Here is a 24,732-nt window from a genome sequence, read left to right on the forward strand (position 1 = left end):
TTCCATAATATTTCAAAAAGCCGCTTTCAACGGATAAACTCAGTACGGGTTGTGTTGTAATGAGGTTTACGGGATTCCGCGATTCGTGACTATCTTACTTTTGCTCGGATCTCTTACAGCGATTATGCTGGACCGCGTCTTTCCAAACTATACATAGCCAGAACGCAACCATAGGAAACTGCTCGTGTATATATTGTAATGGTGTTTTTAAGTCTGTGATTACAATATATACACGAATTTTGCGTACTGATCGCGTATACTTTGTAACGCGGATGCTTGCGTATTCGTTCCAAACTATACACGATCAGTACGCAAATATGTACTACTAAATGTACTACGACTTACAAATTTCGCTTGAACGAAATAATAAACAATAAACATGTATATAGGTAATCAAAGACTTGTACACAGCTACATCTATCTACTTTTATTCATCTTGATATTATTGATTCAATAAAATATGGAATAAAAATATTATTATTAGGTAGGTAATCTTAGGCAAATAAATAGGTAACAGATACCTAAGGGTGTGGGTTAGGTTAGGTTAGGTTAGGTTAGGTTCGTGTTTTTTTGTAACTACAGAAAAATAGGAGCCCCGCGAAGCGGGGCTCCGTCACCTCGCAACCGACTTATTAGATTTTTACTTTTTAGCACTATTGTCAATTGTATGTAAGTCGTGTAATATAGTCGGGAACGAAGACGCAAGCATCCACGATACAAACTATACACATCATAGTATATCTAATTATCTATATATATCATAGATTTAAAAACAGCAATACAATAATAAAAACGCGAGCAATAGAAAGACGCCGCGCCTACTCCGAAACATACACGATTAGTCCGCATGCGTACTGGCACTGTATGTTTTGGAGCGCTATTCTTACTTACTTCACTACAAAGTATACGCGAGTATTTGCGTACTGCTGTTGTATAGATTGGAAGAACTTTGTAAAAAAGTTATTTCCAAACTATACGTGATTAGTTTCACACCGTTGCGTGCTGGCCTTGTATAGTTTGGAAATACGCTGCTGGACCGCAGCCGCATGACGGATTTCAAACTTTGTCTTTACATATTACTAGTATACACGATCCTACAGTTCCATCAAAACTAGTTTGTGATAGTCTAAAAGCGTGTCTAAAACAATATTCAACTTTATCAGACTTTGATCAAAATTCTATTTTGCAAATATCATTCATTTTCATTTTATTTATAACTACTTAGTCTTGCCCCGCGGTTTTACCCGCAGTGCTCCCCACATTTTTGATATGCGTTATTTATTTCGGTGGCTACAAGGTGAACATAATTAAACAACATAATTTGGACATTATAAAAATAATCCCCGCTTAACCGTGACATCAAGAGATTCGTGAAAGACATAAAATCGTCCTATTAACTTGTTAAGTACCTCAGCTACTTAGAAAAAGTACCATACGTGCTTAATAGACGCAGCTTTATGCCTACTTTATAGCTTTTGTGCGAGATTAGCATCCCAATTGAGATCGTGCCAATTTTGATGTAAACATGATTAGTTAATCTTTAGCTTATATATTTTACTTGGAAAATACTAAACGGTTTATTATGATTTACTTTATTAAATTAATAAAAATATGTCAAGGCGAATTTACGTAGATACAATAAATCAATTAGCTTTCATTAATTTTATATCGTGTTACTTTATTCAAATTAAATTAAATTTATAAATAACTAGAGGTCCGCCCTGGCTTCGCCCGTGGTACATATTATTATTTCGCAATAAAAGGTAGCCTATGTCCTTTCTCGGGTATCAAAATATCTCCATACCAAATTTCATGCAAATTTGTTCAGTAGTTTAGGCGTGATTGAGTAACAGACAGACAGACAGAGTTACTTTCGCATTTATAATATTAAGTATGGATATTAGGTAGGTACCTACTTAGCTTTCAGGAATTGTTAAGCATTCATAAGATATCATTAATTTGATTTTCGACTACTTATTGGATAATAAATCTGCTTATCTACTTAGATTATTTTAGTGTGTTTAAAATGCGCCCTTCTTATTCTAATTTGAATGTTAGGTAGTACATACAAAGAAATTTAAAATTTCGCCGTAGATATGTAGTTAGATCAGAGCAAATTAAAAAAGGCAACCAGTAATTTTCTTGCTGTGTTTACGGGATTGTGTTTCTTATTTGTTCTATGCTGTAGGTTTATAAGTATATCTAACCTTTGCCTTTGATGACTCTTCATGCTGTCACCTGAAATGAAAACCCTTACGATTTTGTGTATTCTCTTTCGACATGTGTAGGTACTTTATTACAACTGTCGACGTTGGTACGAGCTTTGGGGTGGAATTTTTTTTTATATTTTCCGTCCATTCTTTTATAGTCGTGCAAGAGTCTAAGATATGTTTGGTAGCTATAAGTCGATTCGTAGTTTTTAATACATTTAAAACAAGGGCTTTATAATATTGAATTAGGTATTTATTTCACAATCCACATGGATATTAACGAATTGCGTGGAAAAACAAACATCATGAATAACATAAAAACAATATACTTAATACGTAACTAACTATGTAACATATAAAATTTTCAGCAACAACTATTTATTTCTAAAAGCTCTTCCATTATCTACAACAAAATTCTGTAATCTGTATAGCAGTTGGTATAACCCAACATGAGTATAACAAAAATGACAAAGCAGCGACTTAACGACTTTGAATCACTATTAAGAGCTAGCTCGATTCGTAGCATATTTCTTCTACATTAAAATGCCGGCACAAATGAAAGTGAATTATTGAAAGTATGCAAATTACGAATGCAACAGCTGGAAGAACCAATAAAACGACTGATACTGAGGAACCAGCCACACCTGTCGTTTTCAGCGAACGTATTTCGTTTAAAAATATACTTAGTACTTTTTTGCTTTTGATCCTGAACATGACCTGTAGATCTCTCTAAAACTCTGACTGCTTTGAACGTTCCTTGGTGTGATGTATTTTTTTGGTTTCTTTTAATAAGAATGCTTTGTAATAATAATTAATTATTTCATCATGAAGGATGGCCAAAGCCTAAAAGTATGATTCTTTATTTACGTTCTTATCTATTATTAATATTTATACACGTGTTGTTACATGATTGTCAGAAGTGAAGTGGAAATAAAAACTTGTATAATAAGAACCAATTTTCCGCCCGTGATTTCATCCGAGTAGGTAAAAATCCCAACACACGTGCCGAAAGGATATTGCATTATGAATATTGCATTCCATTTAGTTTTGCGTAATAAATGTTTCAGTCTGACGAAATGAATCGCATAACCTAAATTTATGAGTACCGATATCTCTATCAAGCAACATATAGGTTTACATTTTATAAACATTTAGGTACTATGTAACATTATAATGTTATCCAAATAATATTAATTGCGATGAAATTACGAACATACAATGATCGTAATTAGCTGCTTTGAGTTAGATGAGCTATCCGTCTCAGTCGCCAATGTGAGCGGCTTGTGGAATTTCATTTAATAGTGTGGTAACCACGCAATAAGTAAGTGTTCACATTAACTAACATTAAGTTAACTATCCTATATAATTTTTTAGAATAGATATAAATTGATCAAGGTTTACTTTTAAGTTTTATTATTCCACTAACATTAAGTATTTCAAATTTGTTAAGGATTTTTTCCTGCAACGTACGTAATCGAATTAAAATTTAAAAAGGTTGAATTAGCACTTGATTGAAATGCTCGCACGTATATAATATTTGTAATTATATAAGTTTTTGAGTTAGTATTCATGTCATGCATATACATAGAGCAAGCTCCAAGGAGATGTTCGTTTGCAAAAATAGCGGACCTAAATCTGACTTCTGATATATATTGTATAGGTCCCAGACATCCTATAGACAGATGTTGCCAACCAGTTTTGTGGTCCCCCTGTCCGCACCCCGGTAATTAAATATGGCATACAAAGAAAAAAATAAAAATGTCCAAAACATGCCGTGTGGGGTATCAAATGAAAGATCTTATTGAGTAGATCACGAATATATAGCATACTATATACATTTCTTACACTTTCTCTAAGATTTTTTAGAAAATTTACGAAAATGGTCCATTTTTGAGTTAACTTTAAACCACTATAGATTGAAAACTCGTGAATATATTTTTTAAATTATTATTTTAAATAATTAACAATAGTCCATTGTTTATGATTCAATAGTTCGTAATATAATATAAGTGAGCTATGTGGTGGATTTGATGAAAATAACTATATACTATATGAACTTGCATGCAACTATTTCACTGTACGAAATATTGAATCGTAAACAATGGACTATTGTTAATTATTTAAAATAATAATTTAAAAAATATATTCATGAGTTTTCAATCTATAGTTGTTTAAAGTTAACTCAAAAATGGACCATTTTCGTAAATTTTCTAAAAAATCTTAGAGAAAGTGTAAGAAATGTATATAGTATGCTATATATTCGTGATCTACTCAATAAGTTCTTTCATTTGATACCCCACACGGCATGTTTTGGAAATTTTTATTTTTTTCTTTGTATGCCATATTTAATTACCGGGGTGTGGGCAGGGGGACCACAAAACTGGTTGGCAACATCTGTCTATAGGATGTCTGGGATCTATACAATATATATCAGAAGTCAGATTTAGGTCCGCGATTTTTGCAAACGAAACTCCACTGAGAGTCCGGTCAAGCATACGCATGTTGCTCTACAAGTATTGTATTAATTGTAAATTAAATTTCAAAAAGTTGATTGGATTTTGAGACACATTTTGTAAGTGGTTCCACTTGTTCATTAGGTACTAAGTTGTTATTGTAATATACTGTAAACACTAAACATCTTACTAGATCGATCTTAATTCTAACATAAGTGTCTCGTTATAATGTCGCGACGATTAGTCCTTGGTACTATGTATGTATTATACAATTTAATTATTTAGGTATTCCGTGGTACAGATTTCAAGGAGCGATATCCAAGTCCTATTTCGTCCCAAGAAGGTTTATTAATTTGAAATCTACAGATAGGCACGTTTCATATTTAAAGTAGGTACTTCTAAACAATTATTTATAAAACCATCCGTACATACATTACAGACAATAGAATATTTTTTCCTTCATTACTATAATAATTATAAATTTTCCAATATTCTTACAGGTTACTGTTATAAAATGAAAAATGTTGCTGGTTAATGTGGCAGTATTTACGATATATGACACTGGAAAATTTAGCAAACCAGCCTACAGGTATCTGATATCTAGGTATCTTTAATTGTCTGTGTTCTTCACACTCAGGTGAATGTTCCACAAGACAGCATTTGCTATGATCGGGACACCGTTTTGTTCAAAATATTTCCTTCCTTTAGCGGAATATCTTATAGTAGACCTTGTAGTATAAAATGTCAAACGTTTCAAATTATGCATTAAAGTTTTATTTTATTAAGGGCTGATTTTTCAATCCTTGGTTAAAACTTATTCGTCGAATAACGTATAAAACTACCATTTTAAAAATGTATTCTTATTGCCCGCAATTGACAGTTTACATGTGACATTTTAATATTATCGTGTAATACTTTATTGGCAGGAAAAGTTTTAACCAGGGATTGAAAAATCGGCCCTTAATTAAAATCGATGGATAGGTACAATGAATGATTTCAGTCAATATTTCAATCAGATTTTTGAACAAGAAATTCTTTCTTGTTCTCTGTATCGAGTTGCACGGGTAAGTTTCTATATTGACAGACTTTTAAACTCGATAGTCAAAGCAACACTTTCTTTGTACTCTCGGTAACTCTTAATAAAAAAGTATCAACGTCCAAGCTTGAAGCCGTATACAATTTAACAATACGGGAATATTTAATTAATATCTATAGGTTGTTGAAATTCCACTGCCTTATTTTTATTACTGTGCAAAAAAATATACTGTATATTAAATGAAAGAGAGAGAGTGGGAAAAAAGTATTAAAATAAGTTACGCACGCATGTAACAATTCCCATTATGTATTTAAATGTCGCAGGCAGTCTTTCTATTTCTTTCCACTTCAGCATAGATCGCTTAACTGCAGCAAATCGGAAAGTGGCTTGTTTCTGTACTTTGTCAACTGCTAAAATCCTGGTAAGCTGCTATCTTCCAGAAAGTGAAACCAAACTAAAATCAGTTTCTACAAGTGTTGAAATTCGTTCAATGTAGTTTACGAATCAACCACTTCCTTAAATTTAATTATGTCACTTTAACCCGGTTAAGTGACACTTTAAACGTAAAAGATTTATTCGACCATCAAGAGTTTCGCTAGAATAGGTTTTCATAGGTGTACAATGTTTACACTACCCATCAAATGACACTTGAAAGCTATTTCCGACGTTACATCAAAATATCCTTCATTTTAGTAAGGTAAGAAGTGTTTACTATTGGTCCACATAAGGATAGTTACTTCATATTCTTGCTCAAAGCTCATATAAAATTTTCAATAATGATACTTTTTTATTTTCTGTAAGATTTTTAGAGCAATTTGTAAAAAAAAAATCTAGAGCGGATCGGACTAACTGGCATTAGGTTTTGTTTTGACTTTACGAGTAAAATATTGTACGTTGCAATAGAAAATATGAAGAAATATTGGTTTTAAATAAACGTTGCTAACATCAATATAATTAACATCAATATACGTACCTAAAATTAGCAAATTAAAGTTTTTATACCAACTTGGGACTTTAAAATAAAGCTTACATGTATTTCGTAGCACACAACTCGTAGAGCCCAACTGGCTAAGCTCCGCGCTCAGTGCTTCGAAAGCCGCGGCAGATAGCACGCGCGCCATTCACGCAAACATCAACTTTTATCCGCACCGTTAATCACATTTTACGAACGTCATAAACAATTTATTACATAAAAATGTTTTGAGGCTACACCGAATTTATTGCCTATTGTATAATCACTAGTACAAAGGAAGTGTTGTGTTTAAAATTTGCGATAATAATGAATTTGTGCGTTTATTGCATAAACTTTACATTATCGAGTGATTGTATTTAATATGTTTTTTGCGATTTGCTTTACATTTATATTTCGTATAATATACCGAGTTTATACAAGGCAGTTATTATGAATATGTGGCTAATAACATTGAAGTTTATTTGGATCCTTTCACCATTAATTTTAAAAGGTATGATTTCCATTCAATATTTTTTAGTTTTGGCAAAAAAATACACAAATCGATAATTAGGTATTTTAAGCGTCATGTAGTACAAAAACATAGTCTGACCGACCTGAATTGTCTTAAAAATAAATATCTAATATTGAAGTAAGTATTACGAATCTTTAACAATACAACAATTACTGTAAACGTTACTAGATGTATGTAAATCTGCTATAGCTAATTAATTTTGTACGAAATGTTTGTATACTTTTCTCTCATTACTTACCGTATGTTTTACTTACCTATAAGTAGATGTGTTTTTGTTTTGAAGTGAAACTTCTTTAGGCGGGTTGAGAGTAAACAAAGGCGACGATTTTGATATCTTTGAATCTTGCCAAAGAAGTTTCACTTCTGACACGTGAGGTCGACACACACGCTCTTTGGTTCCGTACCCAAAGGGTAAAACGGGACCCTATTACTGAGACTTCGTTGTCTATCTCAAATACTAAAAATTAAAAAAAGTAAAATATTATGGGGGGTCCCCATAGATACTGGAACCCTTCGTGCGCGAGTCCGATTCGCACTTGGCCGGTTTTTTTTTACATTAGGTAATGTATGTAATTACCACATAGTCCAAGCAGTCCACTGTTTATAGTGAATTTCGCGCGTCCAACCTTACTTGGGTAGGTAATATTATAAAATACATAGAAAGATTTTATTTTTAGAAAATTACACTACCTTTTTTTTCTCTTTTAGGTATACTCTTTTACACTTTGACTTGTAAATTTTAACCATAAAATGGTGATTATTCTTGACACAAGACCACATGCCCTAGACACGAGCAAAAAAGAAAAAGTACAAGAGTCACATTAGTAAATGCTCAAAGAATGGTTTACCACACATATAAAGAGTCTTTGTACATTTAAAGTTGTTTGTAAGTTCTGCTTTTAAGATTTCTTTTGTAGAAATTAAAATTCACGTTTATAATATATGGACTGCCCTTTTTTTCAGTAACATGTGACATGTTATACCTACATCGAAGTACCTACAGGAATTTTAGAGGCAAAAAATACTTTTGATAAATTAAATGAATTGCTTCATTACTAATTACGAAAAAAAAAATTATCTGACTGATATGGTGATTAAAATATTCAACTAATGTAATTTATAACGATGAGGCTCACAGATTTGATAAATTAGGTATATTAATCAGGCTCCTTCCTTAACTTTATTAAATAGAATATTTTCAAGATATTTTATTAAAATTTGCAGTAATATTTTATCATGATCTGTTTCATTTTATTTATCTATTGCAATAATTGACTGAAAATATGTTAGCTGTTGTCGACAGTTAGGTCACAATTAGATGAACCTAACCTAAAAAAATATATTTTTAATAAACCAAATGCATTTCCATGAAAATATATGAAATATTCTTAAGCTCATTTATTAGAAAAATGAAGGTATAATCTCATTAGAACTGAAACTGAGCTTTCCGCCTGCGGCTTTGCCCTCGTTGCCAAAGGATAAACATACACTTTCGCATTTATAATATTGGAGAGGATTCTATTTATTGGATAGGTTTTCAATATATTATGTGAAGATAAAATAGTAGATAGAGACAGACGTATTAGGTTTCTTTATTTTTTGTACTAATGTTATTTGTATTATCATGGTAATCTTAGACTACCTTGGAAACATTTTCAGAAGGGTTTATTTTGTTTTTATTGACCCTTGTCACGTCAATCAAATTGGATCACGGGGACTCAGCATTTTATCGTTTAAATGAAAATGATAGAGACAAAATGCTCGAATAAAAACTTTAAACATTAAAACTGTTTTTATCAATTTATAGTAACAGAAGTAACTACGTAGGTAGGTACTCAATTTTATTATCAAATCTACTACTTTCATCAATATTAAGAAATCTATAAACACACTAACAAACAAGTTCGAAAGTCGTGTAATAACGTCTGGATAAAGTCCGACTAAGATCTGCAAAAAAAAATAAAGTTTTAATTAAAACAGTTATTATTCAATTCAGTTTCCAAATAAAGGGTGTAGATGATTTTAAGCCTGCCCGATTTAATATTTTATTCAAATAAAAAGTTAATTTGCTCAACCCGTTTCGCTTAGAAATGTTAAAGTAATGCTTGCAATAAAATTGACGTTAAAATTATACTTTCCTTTTTTAAACGCTGAATGTCACTTCCTTTCGGCAAAATCATTAGTATGGAGTGGTATGGATTATGGATCAATAATAATTTTAATTAAAAAATCCACTTTCCCAGAATATTCTTTCTTAAATAATTAAAAAATCTGAATATTATTCTATTCACAAAATGAATCAATGAACAAAGAAAATTTAAAGGCACTTACACTTGGAAGAGGTAATTTCTGAGTCTATAAAATCTTTACTCTGAGATTGTTGGGAAACGGCTTGGGTTTCAATTAGTTCCTTTAAAAATACCAACTGGCTTAGCCGAGTTTTACGTGTCCGATTCGTCTAGATTAGAAAATACAAGCCCATCTACAAATGCTGAATCGAGATTTATTTTTCATAGGACTGTTATAGAAGAAGACTTATTTCTTTGACATAATGTTGCTAAGTTATCCATACTATCCATACTAATATTATAAATGCGAAAGTAACTCTGTCTGTCTGTCTGTTACTCAATCACGCCTAAACTACTGAACCAATTTTCATGAAATTTGGTATGGAGATATTTTGATACCCGAGAAAGGACATAGGCTACTTTTTATCCCGGGAAAATGATGTGATCCCGGAAATCCCACGGGAACGAAAACTATACCTACGGGTTTTTCTTTGACAGCGCGGGCGAAGCCGCGGGCGGAAACCTAGTGTTGTTATATAATTTGGTATTTAGGGCGAGCTTTTGCTCTGAGTATTCAGGTGCAACATCAAACACTAATGTTTTAGAAATTGATTAAAAATCATCTAAAGCTTTAATTAAATTTCTTTGTTAAAGTAATATTAACATGCTGGTGTAAGCTTTGCAAACATTTATATTTCTATCTAAGATAATTCTTATTTATACCTCATAAACGGTACATAAGTGATAAGTTACTTTAGTTTTATAGTTAGTCAGCAGAGATCCCTGCATAAAATGCCACTTGAAGGAATAACTATAAAAATTTTAGCCGTGCTAGTACAGAATACTAACACGTATCAACTATGAAATTTTTATTTATATTGTCTATTGCTAAAATGGATGTTGTTAATATAAGTATGTCTTAGATTAAGGATTGGTCTCCGCGCGCGCGCTACGACTAGATACCGCCCCACCTAAAAACAATAGCTCTGTGAGTGCGGCAACTCATTTCTGTAGTGTGTGTTAGGCAATTTGTAAAGACGCTAGTGTGTGTGAAGAATTGGGCTGCCAGCTACATAAATTTTACCTCATAAATGGGAAATCTGGCATCTTGGAAAGAAGTTTGAAAAATATTTTTTTCATCCTGACCTGGCCGGGAATCGAATCCATGAACATGTGACTCAAATCCACTTGCGACGCTACTATACTATAGTCACAAAGGTTGTTTAAAAGTAAAAAAGCGGAAATAAAAAAAAACATATTATATGAATCAGTTAAACATGGTTAAACAGAAATAAATTATTGTATTACTTATACTTTTTATACATATTGTGTTAGTAATAGTATTGAAAAAAAAAGTTCAAATTATTGCTAAAATATTTCCTCAACCACGTGTATTTTTTTGGATATGCAATACAGCAACACTGAATGGCGTCGTATTTTCGTAGAAAAATTTTTCGAAGTAAAGGAGAAATTTCGAATAATACGATACTTAGTGATGGTACGTGATCCCAGTGTCTTTCTTATTTTTTGTTGTATTATTTTTAAATAGTTTTATGACACAAATAGGCATTTTACTTCAGATTTTGTTCAAAATCTTTATAACTTATCGGTTCACCCTCTCCACACAATGCTTGTGACACGACTGGCTTGGGTACGCCGAATTCGGCGTACTATAAGTTGCCGCATTTTTCAAGTACGCCGGCGGTATCTAGTCGTAGCGCGCGCGCGATGCCAATCCATAATCTAAGAAGTATGTATTTAAATTAACTGAAAGTAATTGAGTAAGTTGGAAAATCAACTACTCACTGATCGTTCTTGCGTCAGAATTGAACTAAGATATGAAAAAAAAATCTACACATATACCTATCTATTGTCTAATATAAACCACATTAGATATATAGAAATTTTATTAACTATTGTATTGTATTGTACTCGACAATTTCTCTCTCTATGTTTATTGAAAACATGAATATGAAAAGACCAATTAGATGTGATATTTCTGTTTGCATTTTACGGATATTCTGAATCAAATATTTGTATCAAAACAAATATGTACAGCAAGAGTATAAAATACGTATTATGTATATTATATATTACAAATGGGATCAAAGTTTTCTAGTGTGGCACTGTGGACAATAATTAATTAAACCTTTGATGTGGTGCTCATTGGTACCTTTACGTTGCTTTATTACCAGATGTCATGAACAGACCACCGTAACGTTGTTGATAATATTTTATAATGAGTATATTATAGTTATACTTATACATGTTATGTGTGCTCTAAATGAAGACAGCTGAAGTGTTGTTGAAATGAACCCGATTATAATAATATCAGTTTTATTTTATAAAAATTCTCAGTGCGAATTATAATTGTTTTACTTCTCTATAAGTACGTAGTACCTAATGTAACAATGACATAAAAGAATAGTACCTATTAACAAATCACAATTAAAAGAAAACATTAATAATTTTAATATCCATCAAGTCTTGGCTTGGCTAGTTGCAGCTTACAGGGCCAGTTATTTTAATAAAAGCTAAGGTCGGCAATATAATGGAGAATATTAAACACGAAGCATTAGTGATATTGCAAATACTTTATATTGAAATATTTAACAAAGCAAATCCCTGTTTTATATAAATAACAACAGTTGTCGAAGGTGCTCTAAAGCAATATTGTGTGTCCCGTATTTTCAAAGGATAAACATAATTTTAAAGGGCTTGTTGACGACAACGATAAATGACGCGTCATGAGAAGTCTATTGTAAAATATGACGTGTCATAAGTTGCGGTTATCATGAAAATATTGTGGAGGTTAAAATAATATATACCTACATGCTAAAAGCGACACTCAGCATAGAGATCTCGCTTTCGCTACAATAGAGGTGTTTCAAGCTTATGTATTTTCGCGAAGCTTTGATACTTTTTATAGAAAGGTAAGGTATAGCTGTAGAGTGTAGGTACGGGTGACATGTGTGATGAAAGACATAGTTTCCACTGATAAGACCGCCTATTTTGCCGTTTTTCCGTGTTTACCTATTGTATATTCTTTACGTTCGAGTTTCGTGTCCCTTTTTTGGTGGCCAATTAAGTATTTATTATACCTAATAAACATGTACGATATAATCTAAATTATTCGTTGTGTATCCTTAAAGTTTCTTTGAGTTGATGGTGAATTTGTTACCAAACATATTATGTTCTTGCAGGTGCATTTTCTTGTGATGAAGAATACCAGCTGGTTCGGCATCTAATGGACAAGTATGACCCTTCAGTGAGACCTGTTGAAAACTCATCGCACCCTTTACTTGTGACTTTTGGAGTGTCCTTACACCACATTATTGATGTTGTAAGTATTATTGAAGAATACATTATGATAGTATCGTAGTGGAATTGTGATGCATGAATTATTATATGTAGACTGTCTTTAAACAAGCAATTCACTGGTGCGTGATTTAATAATTATGTTTTGTATAACAAGCCATAATTACGAAATTTTCCTTTCTTATAAAATAGTTGGTCCAGTGATTTTGCCGTCCATAAATAATGTTTAAGAAATATTTAAATTAAAGGTAAGTAAGCTTTCACAAAAGTACGCAAGGGAAAGTTTTAATATTCTATTTGGGTAACAAGGAACTCATTTATCATGCTAAAAATTCGTTTTTAAATAAAAAGGTTTACGGATCTCAATGGTTGTAAATTTTGCAGATTATGTAAAATATGTGGAAAATTTTATGACACAGAATTTACTGAAAATATAAATTGTAGGTATTATAATATTTTTCCTATTTATATACAGTAAAAAAGATCTCTATCATAAATATCAACATTAGCTCATTTATTATGAGTATGGTTTAACACGGGTTTAACTCACAGTTTAACTACAATCCACCAAACTGGCCAAGTGCGGGTTGGCAGATAACACAATATGTGATGAACTATTCCTTGGTTGGTTTCCTCAAGCTGTGTTTCTTTGCTAAGTGGAGTATAACGTGGTTAAAGAGCAGACAAATTTAAAAATAATTTTAAATTTTGCACGCTCGCTTAGTCTCGAACCCTCGACCTCTTGAAATTCCGTAACGAAAAAACCTCACGCCCCCCACTCCGACGGGCACGGAGGTGTGGCTTGAAGGCATAGCAATAGCTTTACCGCGGCAGTCCCCGAGTGCCACACGTCTTTTTTTGCACGCCTCATAAGCGAAGCGTTGAGGTGGGTACTACTGTCGCTTCGCGCAAAACATCTGATTTATCAAACTTAAAATGTCTTTATGTATCATACATTGCACTTGTAAGATAATACATACACACACATATTAAGAAAAAACACTATTTTTAACGTTCATGATATTTTTGATGTCATTTTTTGTTATTTAAACTAGTTAAAAAACAGTTTAAAAAAGTTCTGTCTTGGACGTCCGTGTGTCTGTATGTGCGGATCCTTTTTCTTGTTAACACGATAGCGACCGAAATACTTTACTAATCGAGTCTTTTTTTTTCTCTTACGCTTGAGTATGCTCAGGAATAGAACCCTTTCATTTTTCAGGGTCTGATTCGATGTGGTTTAATTGTTATTAAATAAACAAAAATAAAAATTAAAAATATTTATTAAAAAAAAATTATGAGGCGTGCACTTTTGGATTTTCCAAATTTTTTGATAGTGCAATTAGGTTTTATAGATTTAATTCGAATTCAATTACACCTATTAACACGCATTCACCTTGTGTCAAGTAACTCAAAACCCGTTTAATAAACGGCGAAATGGAGTAATTTCTGTCAACGAATAAATTAATTACTCCCTAAATTCAGCTACTGTTCATTTGAATTTGCGCTTATTCCATTAGTTCGTATGAAGTGTGTTTATTACTGCTAATAATCTTAATACCTATATATAAATCTCGTGTCGCAATGTTTGTACTCAATGGTCTCCTAAACCACTTATAATAAAATTCGCACACCATGTGCAGTTCGATCCAACTTAAGAGATAGGATAGTTTAAACATGTAGGTACCACGAGCGAAGCCGGGGCGGACCGCTAGTTTAATATAAAATTCAAGATTTCCATGTCATAAACGTTGAATACTTTATGGTACGGCATCACAAATCACAATCAAAATCAGATTCATTTCATTGCCTGTATACTCGAGTCCACGTGTGCTAACGTATTTTTTAGATGTAGGTAGGAATTTTGAAGGCACACTTTTGTACTAAAATAAGTGAAAGAATTAACTCGATGGAATGCGGAGTTACAAAATAAATCATGAATAACGTGGCTTTATTCAGACAAAACAATGAACGTTTAGTCCAAATTTGTATTCATGATTTGTACCTACTGAAATGTAAATTAGCACCAGTCTTTGTACGTGTATACGATAGTAGAACGAACGCAAATTTATTTATTTTAGTTATTTGTGTTAAATTTAACTTATTATCTTTGTTTCACTTATAATATAAACCAGTAGGTACCTAATATTGTAATTTAGGTATAGACTAATATAACTTCATACGTTAAAAAAACTAATGGCTTGTTTATGAAAAATAATTCACCAATAGGTTATTACCGTCTGATCTTCTTGCCAAACTTTATAAAATACATAACGTTTCAAGATGATATTTATCTTTTTTATATTAAAATAACGTACACGTATAATATTGTACCTACTTATAAATATTTGACAAGCGATTGCCGTTGAGGAATATATTCATATATTTTTTTGCTATAAAAACAGCTTAGGCAATTTATCTTCATCAAATCCGCCGGCAGTGCTGTAGGCATCCTAATTTCCCCTTGAAGGGGGAAACTACATCAAATTTAATTTATTACGAAACATATTTATTTCACTTAGCTATTTTTAACCTTTTATCTGTGACTGATATCTATTCCCAAGAAATGCAAACCGGTTGCAAATATGGGCAAATAATGTTTACGTAATTTTATATTGTTTTAATCACAGGATTTCTTTGGTAGAATTCATAATTTTATAACATAACTAGCGGTACGCCACGGCTTCGCCCGTGGTACATATGAAAAATAGATGTTGGCCGATTCTCAGACTTACCCGATATGCACAGAAAATTTCATGAGAATCGGTCCACCCGTTTCGGAGGAGTATGCAGACTAACATTGTGACACGAGAATTTTATATATACATATAAGACTAGCGGTCCGCCCCGGCTTCGCCCGTGGTACATATGAAAAATAGATGTTGGCCGATTCTCAGACTTACCCGATATGCACAGAAAATTTCATGAGAATCGGTCCACCCGTTTCGGAGGAGTATGCAGACTAACATTGTGACACGAGAATTTTATATATAAGAAGATATACCTAGTAAGCAACCGTGTCGCGACGCATCGACAATGATTTAATTACGTATTGACATCAAAGGTAAATTAAAATGTTAATTTAATTATCTTTGGACCACTATCAATTAGTAAATTATGGCTTTCACTTGCCATTTTCCAACACAGAGATATATTTAGAGGCGGTTAGTGCAAACAGGTGTGTTTAACGAGAACACTTTTCAGGCTATTTGAGTTTTACAGTTAATTTAATTATTAGTTTTACCGTTTATGAGCTGAAAATTAGTCCGCAGTGTTTCGCGCAGTTTCTATGGACGACTTTTAATATAATTGTCACTTATGTTTGTTTTCATTGCGGATATTGTAACCGTAATATAGAACAGCCTTAGTAATTAAAAGCATTTAATTTAATTATTTCCAGAATAATAACTTCCATATTATAACAACAAGCTAGACGGATTTCCTACTTCAATATCAAAATACATATAAGATTTAGGTACTATGATTGCAGTAGTTATTTATGCTATTTTAGTAGAAAATCAAAACAAATACCTAGACTAAAACACTCACTATATAATACATTTTTGTCATTCATTCGCTAACATAACGTATTTCTGGGGGATATTACGAATTTCCGCATCAGCCGGCTTACTTAATTTCATACGTACCTACCTGTCGTCGAAAATTACATTCTCTCTAAGCAACTCAATAAACTCGGAATCACTACGACAATTCGCACACAAATTCTGTATTTCGGTTTATACATTATTTTGTTCAATTTCAAAAACGATTCAGAAAAAACGTGACTAGATTTCATTGTTATTCAATTCTGTCTGATGTAAGGTCGGATAATCGCCCTTCCAAATTCCATTGAACCCGTAAAAACTATAAAGACTGAATAAAATCCGTTTTATATTATAATTTGTACTGTGGTAAAATCTTTTTACATAAAAGAGATAAGGGACTTTTTCATGATTAGATATTATATTTTCATTTCGCGTTTAAAAAAATTTATTGTTTAAATATTTTAATTTCGAGACATGTTTCGGTTAACAAAATTTAAAAGCCGCGTCGTCTTCATTATCATAAAAAGTTGTATAGAAATCATATCAATCATTATGGTTAATAGCAGGCAATGAAAGGCAAAATACAATCATTTACATTTTTCTACATAGTCCTATATAATAATATATCTATTGTATGGACTACGCAAGCTTTTTCGATGATGTATAAATTATACCGAACACTATTAGAAGAGCCCTAAAGTTCTTTCAAGATTTGATATAATGGAATTTTAATGAAGTTTATCGTTCCTGCCACTTCGATATGTGCGAGGGAAATTAAGAAAAGTTTACGTGTAAGATTTCATAATTTAACTTTTAGGTAACGTAGAGTTTTGTTTACAAAGTCGTAACATACAAACTTAATATTCCATAACGTTTAATGTATTCGAGCCTCAATTATTCTGAAAAAGTTTATCGTTAAGGCTCACTGATCATATGGATATAAGAAACACAAAATATGTACCGACTGCGACGTGAGGAATGATTAATTCTGAGTAATCTCATTTACGATTTCAGCTCTGTTACACAATATTTTGTTAAACCAAGTATATCTGTGGTATTTGGTACGTACCACTTAAGTGCAAAATGGTGATTTTTGGGTATGAGCGTTTGAAAGTTTTCACGGTTTCTACCCTGTTGCTACAGATCGGAATAAACACTTGAGTAAAACAAATTTATGATATTTAAATGTCTATTATGTTCAAGTTTTGAACACTTACAAAAAAAATAAAAAAAATGTTCTAGTTCAAGAGTAATTGTTACTTAACATGTTTGTACCAAAAGAAAAAATGTGAAAATGATGTGAAAATGTCTAAAACGTGTGTACTTAAGTGGATTAGAGCATATTTATTTGTACTCTTAATTAGTATTTATTCCTATTTTTACCTTAATGGAAAGGATTTTTCATTTTTTTTTCGACGGAGACATAAACAGACATTAAAAAACAAATATTATGGGGAAACGTCTTCCATACAAAAATAGATTTAACCATATGTTATAGGCAAACTCCGAAGCTCCGGCGCTCCTAGGTTGGACTGGTCAATCCTCAGGTCAGACTGAATGACTTAGCCAAAGCCCAAACAAATGTAAATTTTCGGCCTTTGACTAAACAATTTTCGTCAAACCTGGGAGAGACTAATTTGGTCAGGCAAACGTCAAAACACAATTTTATTAAATCGGGGTTTGACGAGTCAAACTCCGATATAGGTACTTATGAAGTGTCTTATCTTCGTATATTTGGAAGCATTTTATCATTTAAGCAGCTTTCAAGTCTTAAGAACCGCTTAACTCTGCCAGTTCTGACACCTGATTGGTCAGCTTACGTGATTTTCACTTTTATATTTGAGATGCTTTGAGAGAATGCCGTGTGGCATTAGGCCCGCCTTTTGTACGATGTGCAATAAATAAATAAATACGGAGGTTAGTTTGTATAAGATTAAGTATAAAAAAATAACATTTTTAAAATTTTGATGTTTATTGTTTTAATAATTTCTTAAGTAATTAAAATGAAAAATTAATCATTTTTCTGACATGGTGAGGCATTAACTTTAATGTTATTTGTTTTAATAATTTCTTAGGTAATTAAAGTGACAAATTAATCATTTTTCTGACATGGTGAGGCATTAATGTTAATTGTTTTAATAATTTCTTAGGTAATTAAAATGAAAAATTAATCTTTATTCTGGCATGGTGAGGCATTTACATTTGCATAATTTTGAAGAGCATTTTTTATTGCAGTGGCATTTTATAAAGCCTTGGCCACCAAATTTTGAATTATGAACATTATGAACCTGTTTAAACATGTTCAGATCAACGTTTGACCGAGAATTGCAGTCGCTTCTAGGATTGACTAGGCCAAAACCGAAACAGAATAATTTACTCATAAAAAAGGCAGGAAATATTGTGATTTTCGTGCAATATGCAATTCTCTGATACTCTCTCTACAAAGTAAAATCCTAAAAGTAGTGTGTGTGTGTGTGTGTGTGGTTCAGAAGTCAAGTCGGTAGTTCGCTTGCCTGCCGTGCTAGATGCTGCGGGATCGATCCCATCAACCGACATGTACCAATGTGTCTTTTTCGGATGCATAAGTAGATTCTCTAATAACCAGAGATACATCTTCTTTAACAAGAAAACATCATCATTTCTAATAACAGGAAAACATTGTGATGGCAACCGGGATTTTGGTGTGAAATCACCAACCAGCAGTGAGCAAGCGTGGTGATTACTGCTCATGTCTTCTCCTTGTGAGAAGATGTCTTTACCCTGCAAATAGTTACGAGCTGGATCAAGTCAAATAAAATTTGTTTGTAAAACGTACCTGTACTGTGCTTACAGTACGTATATATGTAGAATTGCACTGGCTCACCACTACACTCAATAGTGCGGGAACACGTCCATTCCAGTCCGGCATCGGCCGTCGACTGACTAATGACAGCTATAAGCTGTCCCCACCACTGGTGTACGTGAGACAATGTATGTATCTATTTCATAGATACACTACATCCCTTCCTTTTTCAAAATTAATTAATTTTCGCTCCAAATAATCACATAATGAAAAATTATAGAATTATACAGTTATAAAGTTATTAATCAATAATTCCCAATAGAACTTTGAAACCTAAGTTAATGAAGAACTCTTAAAATCAGAACATACTTATCAAACCTACTCGTTTGATACTTGATAAACTCATTCCGTACTAGCTTCCACCCCTGCCCTTCCTTTTCAAAAATTTTTTTTCTATTTTCAAACGAATATTGTATAGAAGTGTATAACATTATCCAACATTTTATAAACAGCGTCTGTCCTTCAAAATGATTAGACATTTTGTAGTATTCGACAGTTCAACAAAGGAGAATGACCACGGGTGGCATCGGCAAAATTTTAGTTGTGCCACGTATTCGCGATATTGTTAATTCCTATTTGCATTTACAATGATCATATGTATCAATATTAAGTCTAAATAATACCGAATAAATAGAAATAAAAGTAAAAGTTTTTGTTTTGACACATATATCTATCTCTCTAGCAAGCATCCTGCGTCATAATATGTCATAGTATCTATTTGAAATGAATGTTGAATGAATGTGTTCGACGCATTGTTTGACGTTCTTTTGAAATAATGTTTATTACGATATGATTACGATTCACTTTTCACATTTGTCTTGTAAATCAAAATATTACCTATGTAATAAATGTAAAACTTAACGTTCATCGTTAGTTTAAACTCGATAAATTATTTTTTTAAAGAAAACTTTAATCGTTTCTAAAAGTACCAACATCAAACTTCAAATTGAGCTATATTTCATCTTGACACAACAAGTTTGATTGCGATACCAAGTGCCATAGTCACTTGGGCAATCTCCTTTAGACAATTATAGAAAATATGACATTGTTATCTAAATTTACAAATTTTGGCTTGCTCAAAAAATAGTACAAAACTTATTATTGAACTTCATGTTTTTACTACCTAACATAAGTTTAAAGTATCTGCATATCTTCAAACTTACTAACTTTATTCTTATTCTTATTTTTTTTTTTTTTTTTTTTTTTTTAATATCAGCAAATTTGTAAGTGGCCAAGATTCCGTACTGATGAGTGTACACCACCAAATTCAATGCTACACAATTACCTACTAAAAACGTGTTCAGTTTCTCCTTTAAAACAATTGACTTTATCTGACGATAATATTATTATGTATTATGTATACGCCAATAACCGTGCTATTTTTGTATTTTTTGTGTAAACAATCTAAATATCTTAATCTTCAACAGACCCAAACATTCTTGAGATCTAAGTACCTACCTTTTGTTTGAATTCTAAATTACCTTAAACAATACAATAAATGAACAACCTTCAAAAACCAATTCAAGATACATATTCTAACCATAGGATTTACGTTATGTCAGCTGCTTATCTAAACACGTAATTATCTGTTACATTTTATTATGAACTGCGTAAATAAGAAAGTATTAAAATATGCGAGTATTAAGTGTTTCGATTTACCTTCTATTCGATTAAATTAAACCTGCCTCTTTTTCATAGTCAATTAGGCACTGTACATCACGTTTTTTCATTAAGTATACATTAAAGTCAAATGGAAATCACGCCTTAATCAAAAGTTACGAAAAACTTATTAAATCTCTTGATGCAACTATGTACTTAACGCATTACTTTTCATCTTTATTCAAGTAGTTATAAAGCTGTCTTTGCATAGCATGTCATTTCGATTTGTCAAGGGTAAGATCTGTCGACTAGTACGTACTAACGTGGGTAGTCAAGAAATCAATTCAAAATAATTCGCAAATGGTTTTTCATTATAATATATGGACAAATGAATGTTTATCGTTTACGTTCAATTCAATGACTTTCGTTGCTAGTGTTAAACTTGCTAACTACAAAACCGTTAAGGTATATTTAAATTCATATTATCATCATTATTTGCGGAATGTAATTACAAAGATATTACCTATATACAAGTTATAAGATTCTTAATCCTTCCACTCGTAGTTGAACGAGAAATTATTTATATTTTAAATTACATTAAACAATATTAGGTAGGTAGGTATGTCACTAGTGTTATTTCGCATAACGAAATTACTCTTATAATATTATTATTGCAAATGCATGTCCAATATGATGTCAATAATTAATAAGTAAGTAAGTGAGTAAGTAATTTATCAACCCTGTCTGCAATATATTTATAGGTACCGTGAAACCTGCTTACTTTGCCACTTTTTCATGTGTCAAAAAGTTTGATTCGCTTTAAAAAAATATAATTGTATGAAAACGTAATGAGTAACCTGCACCTAGACGTAGTAAATTTCATGAAAATTTACATTATTACTAAATATCTATTTCATTTTTGTAAATTATAATATTTTAAGCATAAAAACAATTATGGCAAAGTTAGCTGTCACTTCTGGTAAATTTGCCATATGAAAGAAAAAATGAAATTTTTGGAGTTTATGAGGTTAAAAAGTAATATATTTGCACTCTTCCTATATCCCGTAAAATAAAGTAAAAACTTTATATTATTTAGCACTGGTAATTTAACTCTCTAAGAAGGTGGCAAATTCACCAACCTTTCCAAAATATTTCCTATATAAGAAGAAGTTAGGGTTAGGGTTGTCAAATAAAAATGTTTTCGTAGTAGGAACAATTTAGTAAAAGTAAAAAAAAAACAATCAATTACTTCTAGTTAGTTTCTTAACTTTGAATTGTTTGACATAATAAAACAAAAAAAATAGTATTCATTAAACTATTTAACTTTTTTTTAATATCACACATTACACGACATTCCTAAAAGATTTAAACAATGACAAATTCTTATTTATATGATCTTGATTGATTATAAACATTGTTGTTATTTTAAACTTGATAGGAACCAATCCAATCAAGTTTTAAAATCCGTTTGTACACATTATTTTCTATTAAATGTACTTTATGTGTCTCTATTTCTTTTGTGTGTGCAATAAATAATTAAATAAATAAATACCTTTTGTAAAACAACCTTCATTTAAGCACATGCACCGTGTATTTCATACCTGGCTACCTAACTATTTATATTTTTTTTTCACCAGTCAGTAGTTTCTTACAATGACAATTTAATTAAAATATTCATCAGAAATTTTGTGGCAGCCCTAACCTCCAACAAAACATGGCAAAGTCACCATCACAGACGTTGTGATTGGGGTTGTTGAATTTACCAATACCAATTGCGAAGTAAAGGTAGCTTGTAGCACAGTAAATCAGCTTTTATTTAGCTAAAGAACATTATGTTAACATAATATCAAAAAAATACTTACGTAGGCAATGCTTTTCCCGTTTGTTTTTATAAAAGTTCCGGAGCACTAAGTTTCATACCGCCAACATTCGAAAAAAGTAACCGCCGAAAATGACATCTCAAAAACAAGCTGGGATGCCACATCTCATTCGGTGTTGCAATTTAACTCATAAATTTTACTATACAGGCATGCAAACATGACAAAAAACTGATATTAAGATGTGACTACACTTTTTCCCTCAGAAGTTGGCTATGGCAAAGTCTGCAACCTTTGGCAAAGCTAGCAGGTTTTACCGGTAGTTGTTTAAAACTGTCTGGTATTTATGAAGGTAGATTGTAATACTTCTAGAATTTAAACTATTTTTGCAGTATAAACTTTACACGTTGCTAATATAGTTTATTCTGATATCTGGTCATAATTTGAGTATTTATTCCTCCTTTTTTTCGTGCAATTAATATGAAAGACGTGCTTACGCCACAGGATTTATTTTTTTGAAATATGTATCATGAATTACTGATGTAGATCATCAGTAGGTTCCAAACTACGTGAAATACTAGTAATATCACACGAGATAATAATTATATAACTACGTAAAACGTTGGGTTAAATTTAATGTAATAAGATTTAACTACACACTGGTTTTGTACGTTACAACCTACAACAAAATCTGTTCAGTATTACCATCGCATCATTGTGAAGTTACTACAGTTTGAAAACTTACTTTATTTTCTAATTGCACACTCAATGTGAAATTATATTATCTACTGACCGTTTTATGTGAATGATTGCAATACAGATTAGTTTGGTACCAGTCACCCAGTTATACGTCACCCTGGATTCCGATGAGCACCGGCTGGATGTGTTGACACGTTGCTCGACGTGGTAGCGGACACCAGGCATGGTGTCGCGGACCCAGATGTGATGTCACGGTACCTAGGATATCGTGTTGCGTATCAACGAATGATACTCGATGCATGACGCTCGAAGCTCGACTCCTGCGGTGCACGACGCGATGACATGGCGTTCGAAGCGGTGGTGAGAGCGGCAGCGCCATCCATGCTGCGCAAAGTGAAGTTGCCGGCCTGCTGGCACTTGTCGACCTCGACAGTCGACACCTTACCTTTGGCACCAACCAAAGAGTGACACGTAGAATTACTGTTGGATACATTTTCCCATTGAAAACGTTCGAATGTAAAGTAGCCTCGTCCCGATGGCACACTTCCCATTTAAGGAATGTCAATTTCTCCTATTCAAAGGAAATCCATACCTCCTTTTAAAAGGAAATCGATACCTCCTATTTAAGGGAAGTCACTACCTCCTATTTAAAGGAAGTCCATACCTCCTATTTATAGGGAATCAACACCTCCTATTTATAGGGAATCTATACCTCCTATTTATAGGGAATCAATACCTCCTATTCAAAGGAAGTCCCTACCTCCTATTTAAAGGAAGTCCCTACCTCCTATTTAAAGGAAGTCATCTTTCTTTCTTTCTTTCATACCTCCTATATATAGGGAATCAATACCTCCTATTCAAAGGAAGTCCCTACCTCCTATTTAAAGGAAGTCATCTTTCTTTCTTTCTTTCATACCTCCTATATATAGGGAATCAATACCTCCTATTCAAAGGAAGTCCCTACCTCCTATTTAAAGGAAGTCATCTTTCTTTCTTTCTTTCATACCTCCTATATATAGGGAATCAATACCTCCTATTCAAAGGAAGTCCCTACTACCAATTTAATGGAAGTCCATACTTCCAATTTAATGGAAGTCAATACCTCCAATTTAATGGAAGTCCATCTATTTTCATTTCAAATAGAATATGAAATTCAAACGAGTTTACTCGTCGTCGTCGTTTCAGCCATGGAACGTCCACTGCTGGACGGCCTGCATCCAGTGACTCCCAGCCACTCGAACCAGGTCGTCTGTCCATCTTGTGGGAGGTCGTCCCACGCTTAGCCGCCCAATTTACATGTAATGTCATAATAATATAAAATTATAACCATGGCGGTTGCGAGTCCATAATACTTTGTCACATCTTGGTACCTACAGGTTACTACAGGTTACCACTTGTATTTATATTGTGGCTTTTTATGCATTAAACAAACATGGATATATAT

General features: G+C 32.4%; 1 protein-coding gene across 1 annotated transcript in view; it reads left to right on the top strand.

The window, feature by feature from the left end:
* The first annotated feature begins 6,810 nt into the window (after positions 1-6,810).
* The window catches only part of LOC149907892 (neuronal acetylcholine receptor subunit alpha-10-like), a 43,907-nt gene continuing 25,985 nt past the window's right edge, over positions 6,811-24,732 (top strand). Inside the window, exons 1-2 of the mRNA XM_090103013.1 lie at positions 6,811-7,162; positions 12,675-12,814. Coding sequence (XP_089959139.1) covers positions 7,102-7,162; positions 12,675-12,814 — 201 coding nt within the window. The 5' untranslated portion in view covers positions 6,811-7,101. The remainder of the gene's footprint in view (positions 7,163-12,674; positions 12,815-24,732) is intronic.

Source organism: Colias eurytheme, chromosome 6, assembly GCF_061535395.1.
Source record: "Colias eurytheme isolate Ceu_HAF_F1 chromosome 6, ilColEury1 Martin Lab GWU primary, whole genome shotgun sequence".
NCBI lineage: Eukaryota > Metazoa > Arthropoda > Insecta > Lepidoptera > Pieridae > Colias > Colias eurytheme.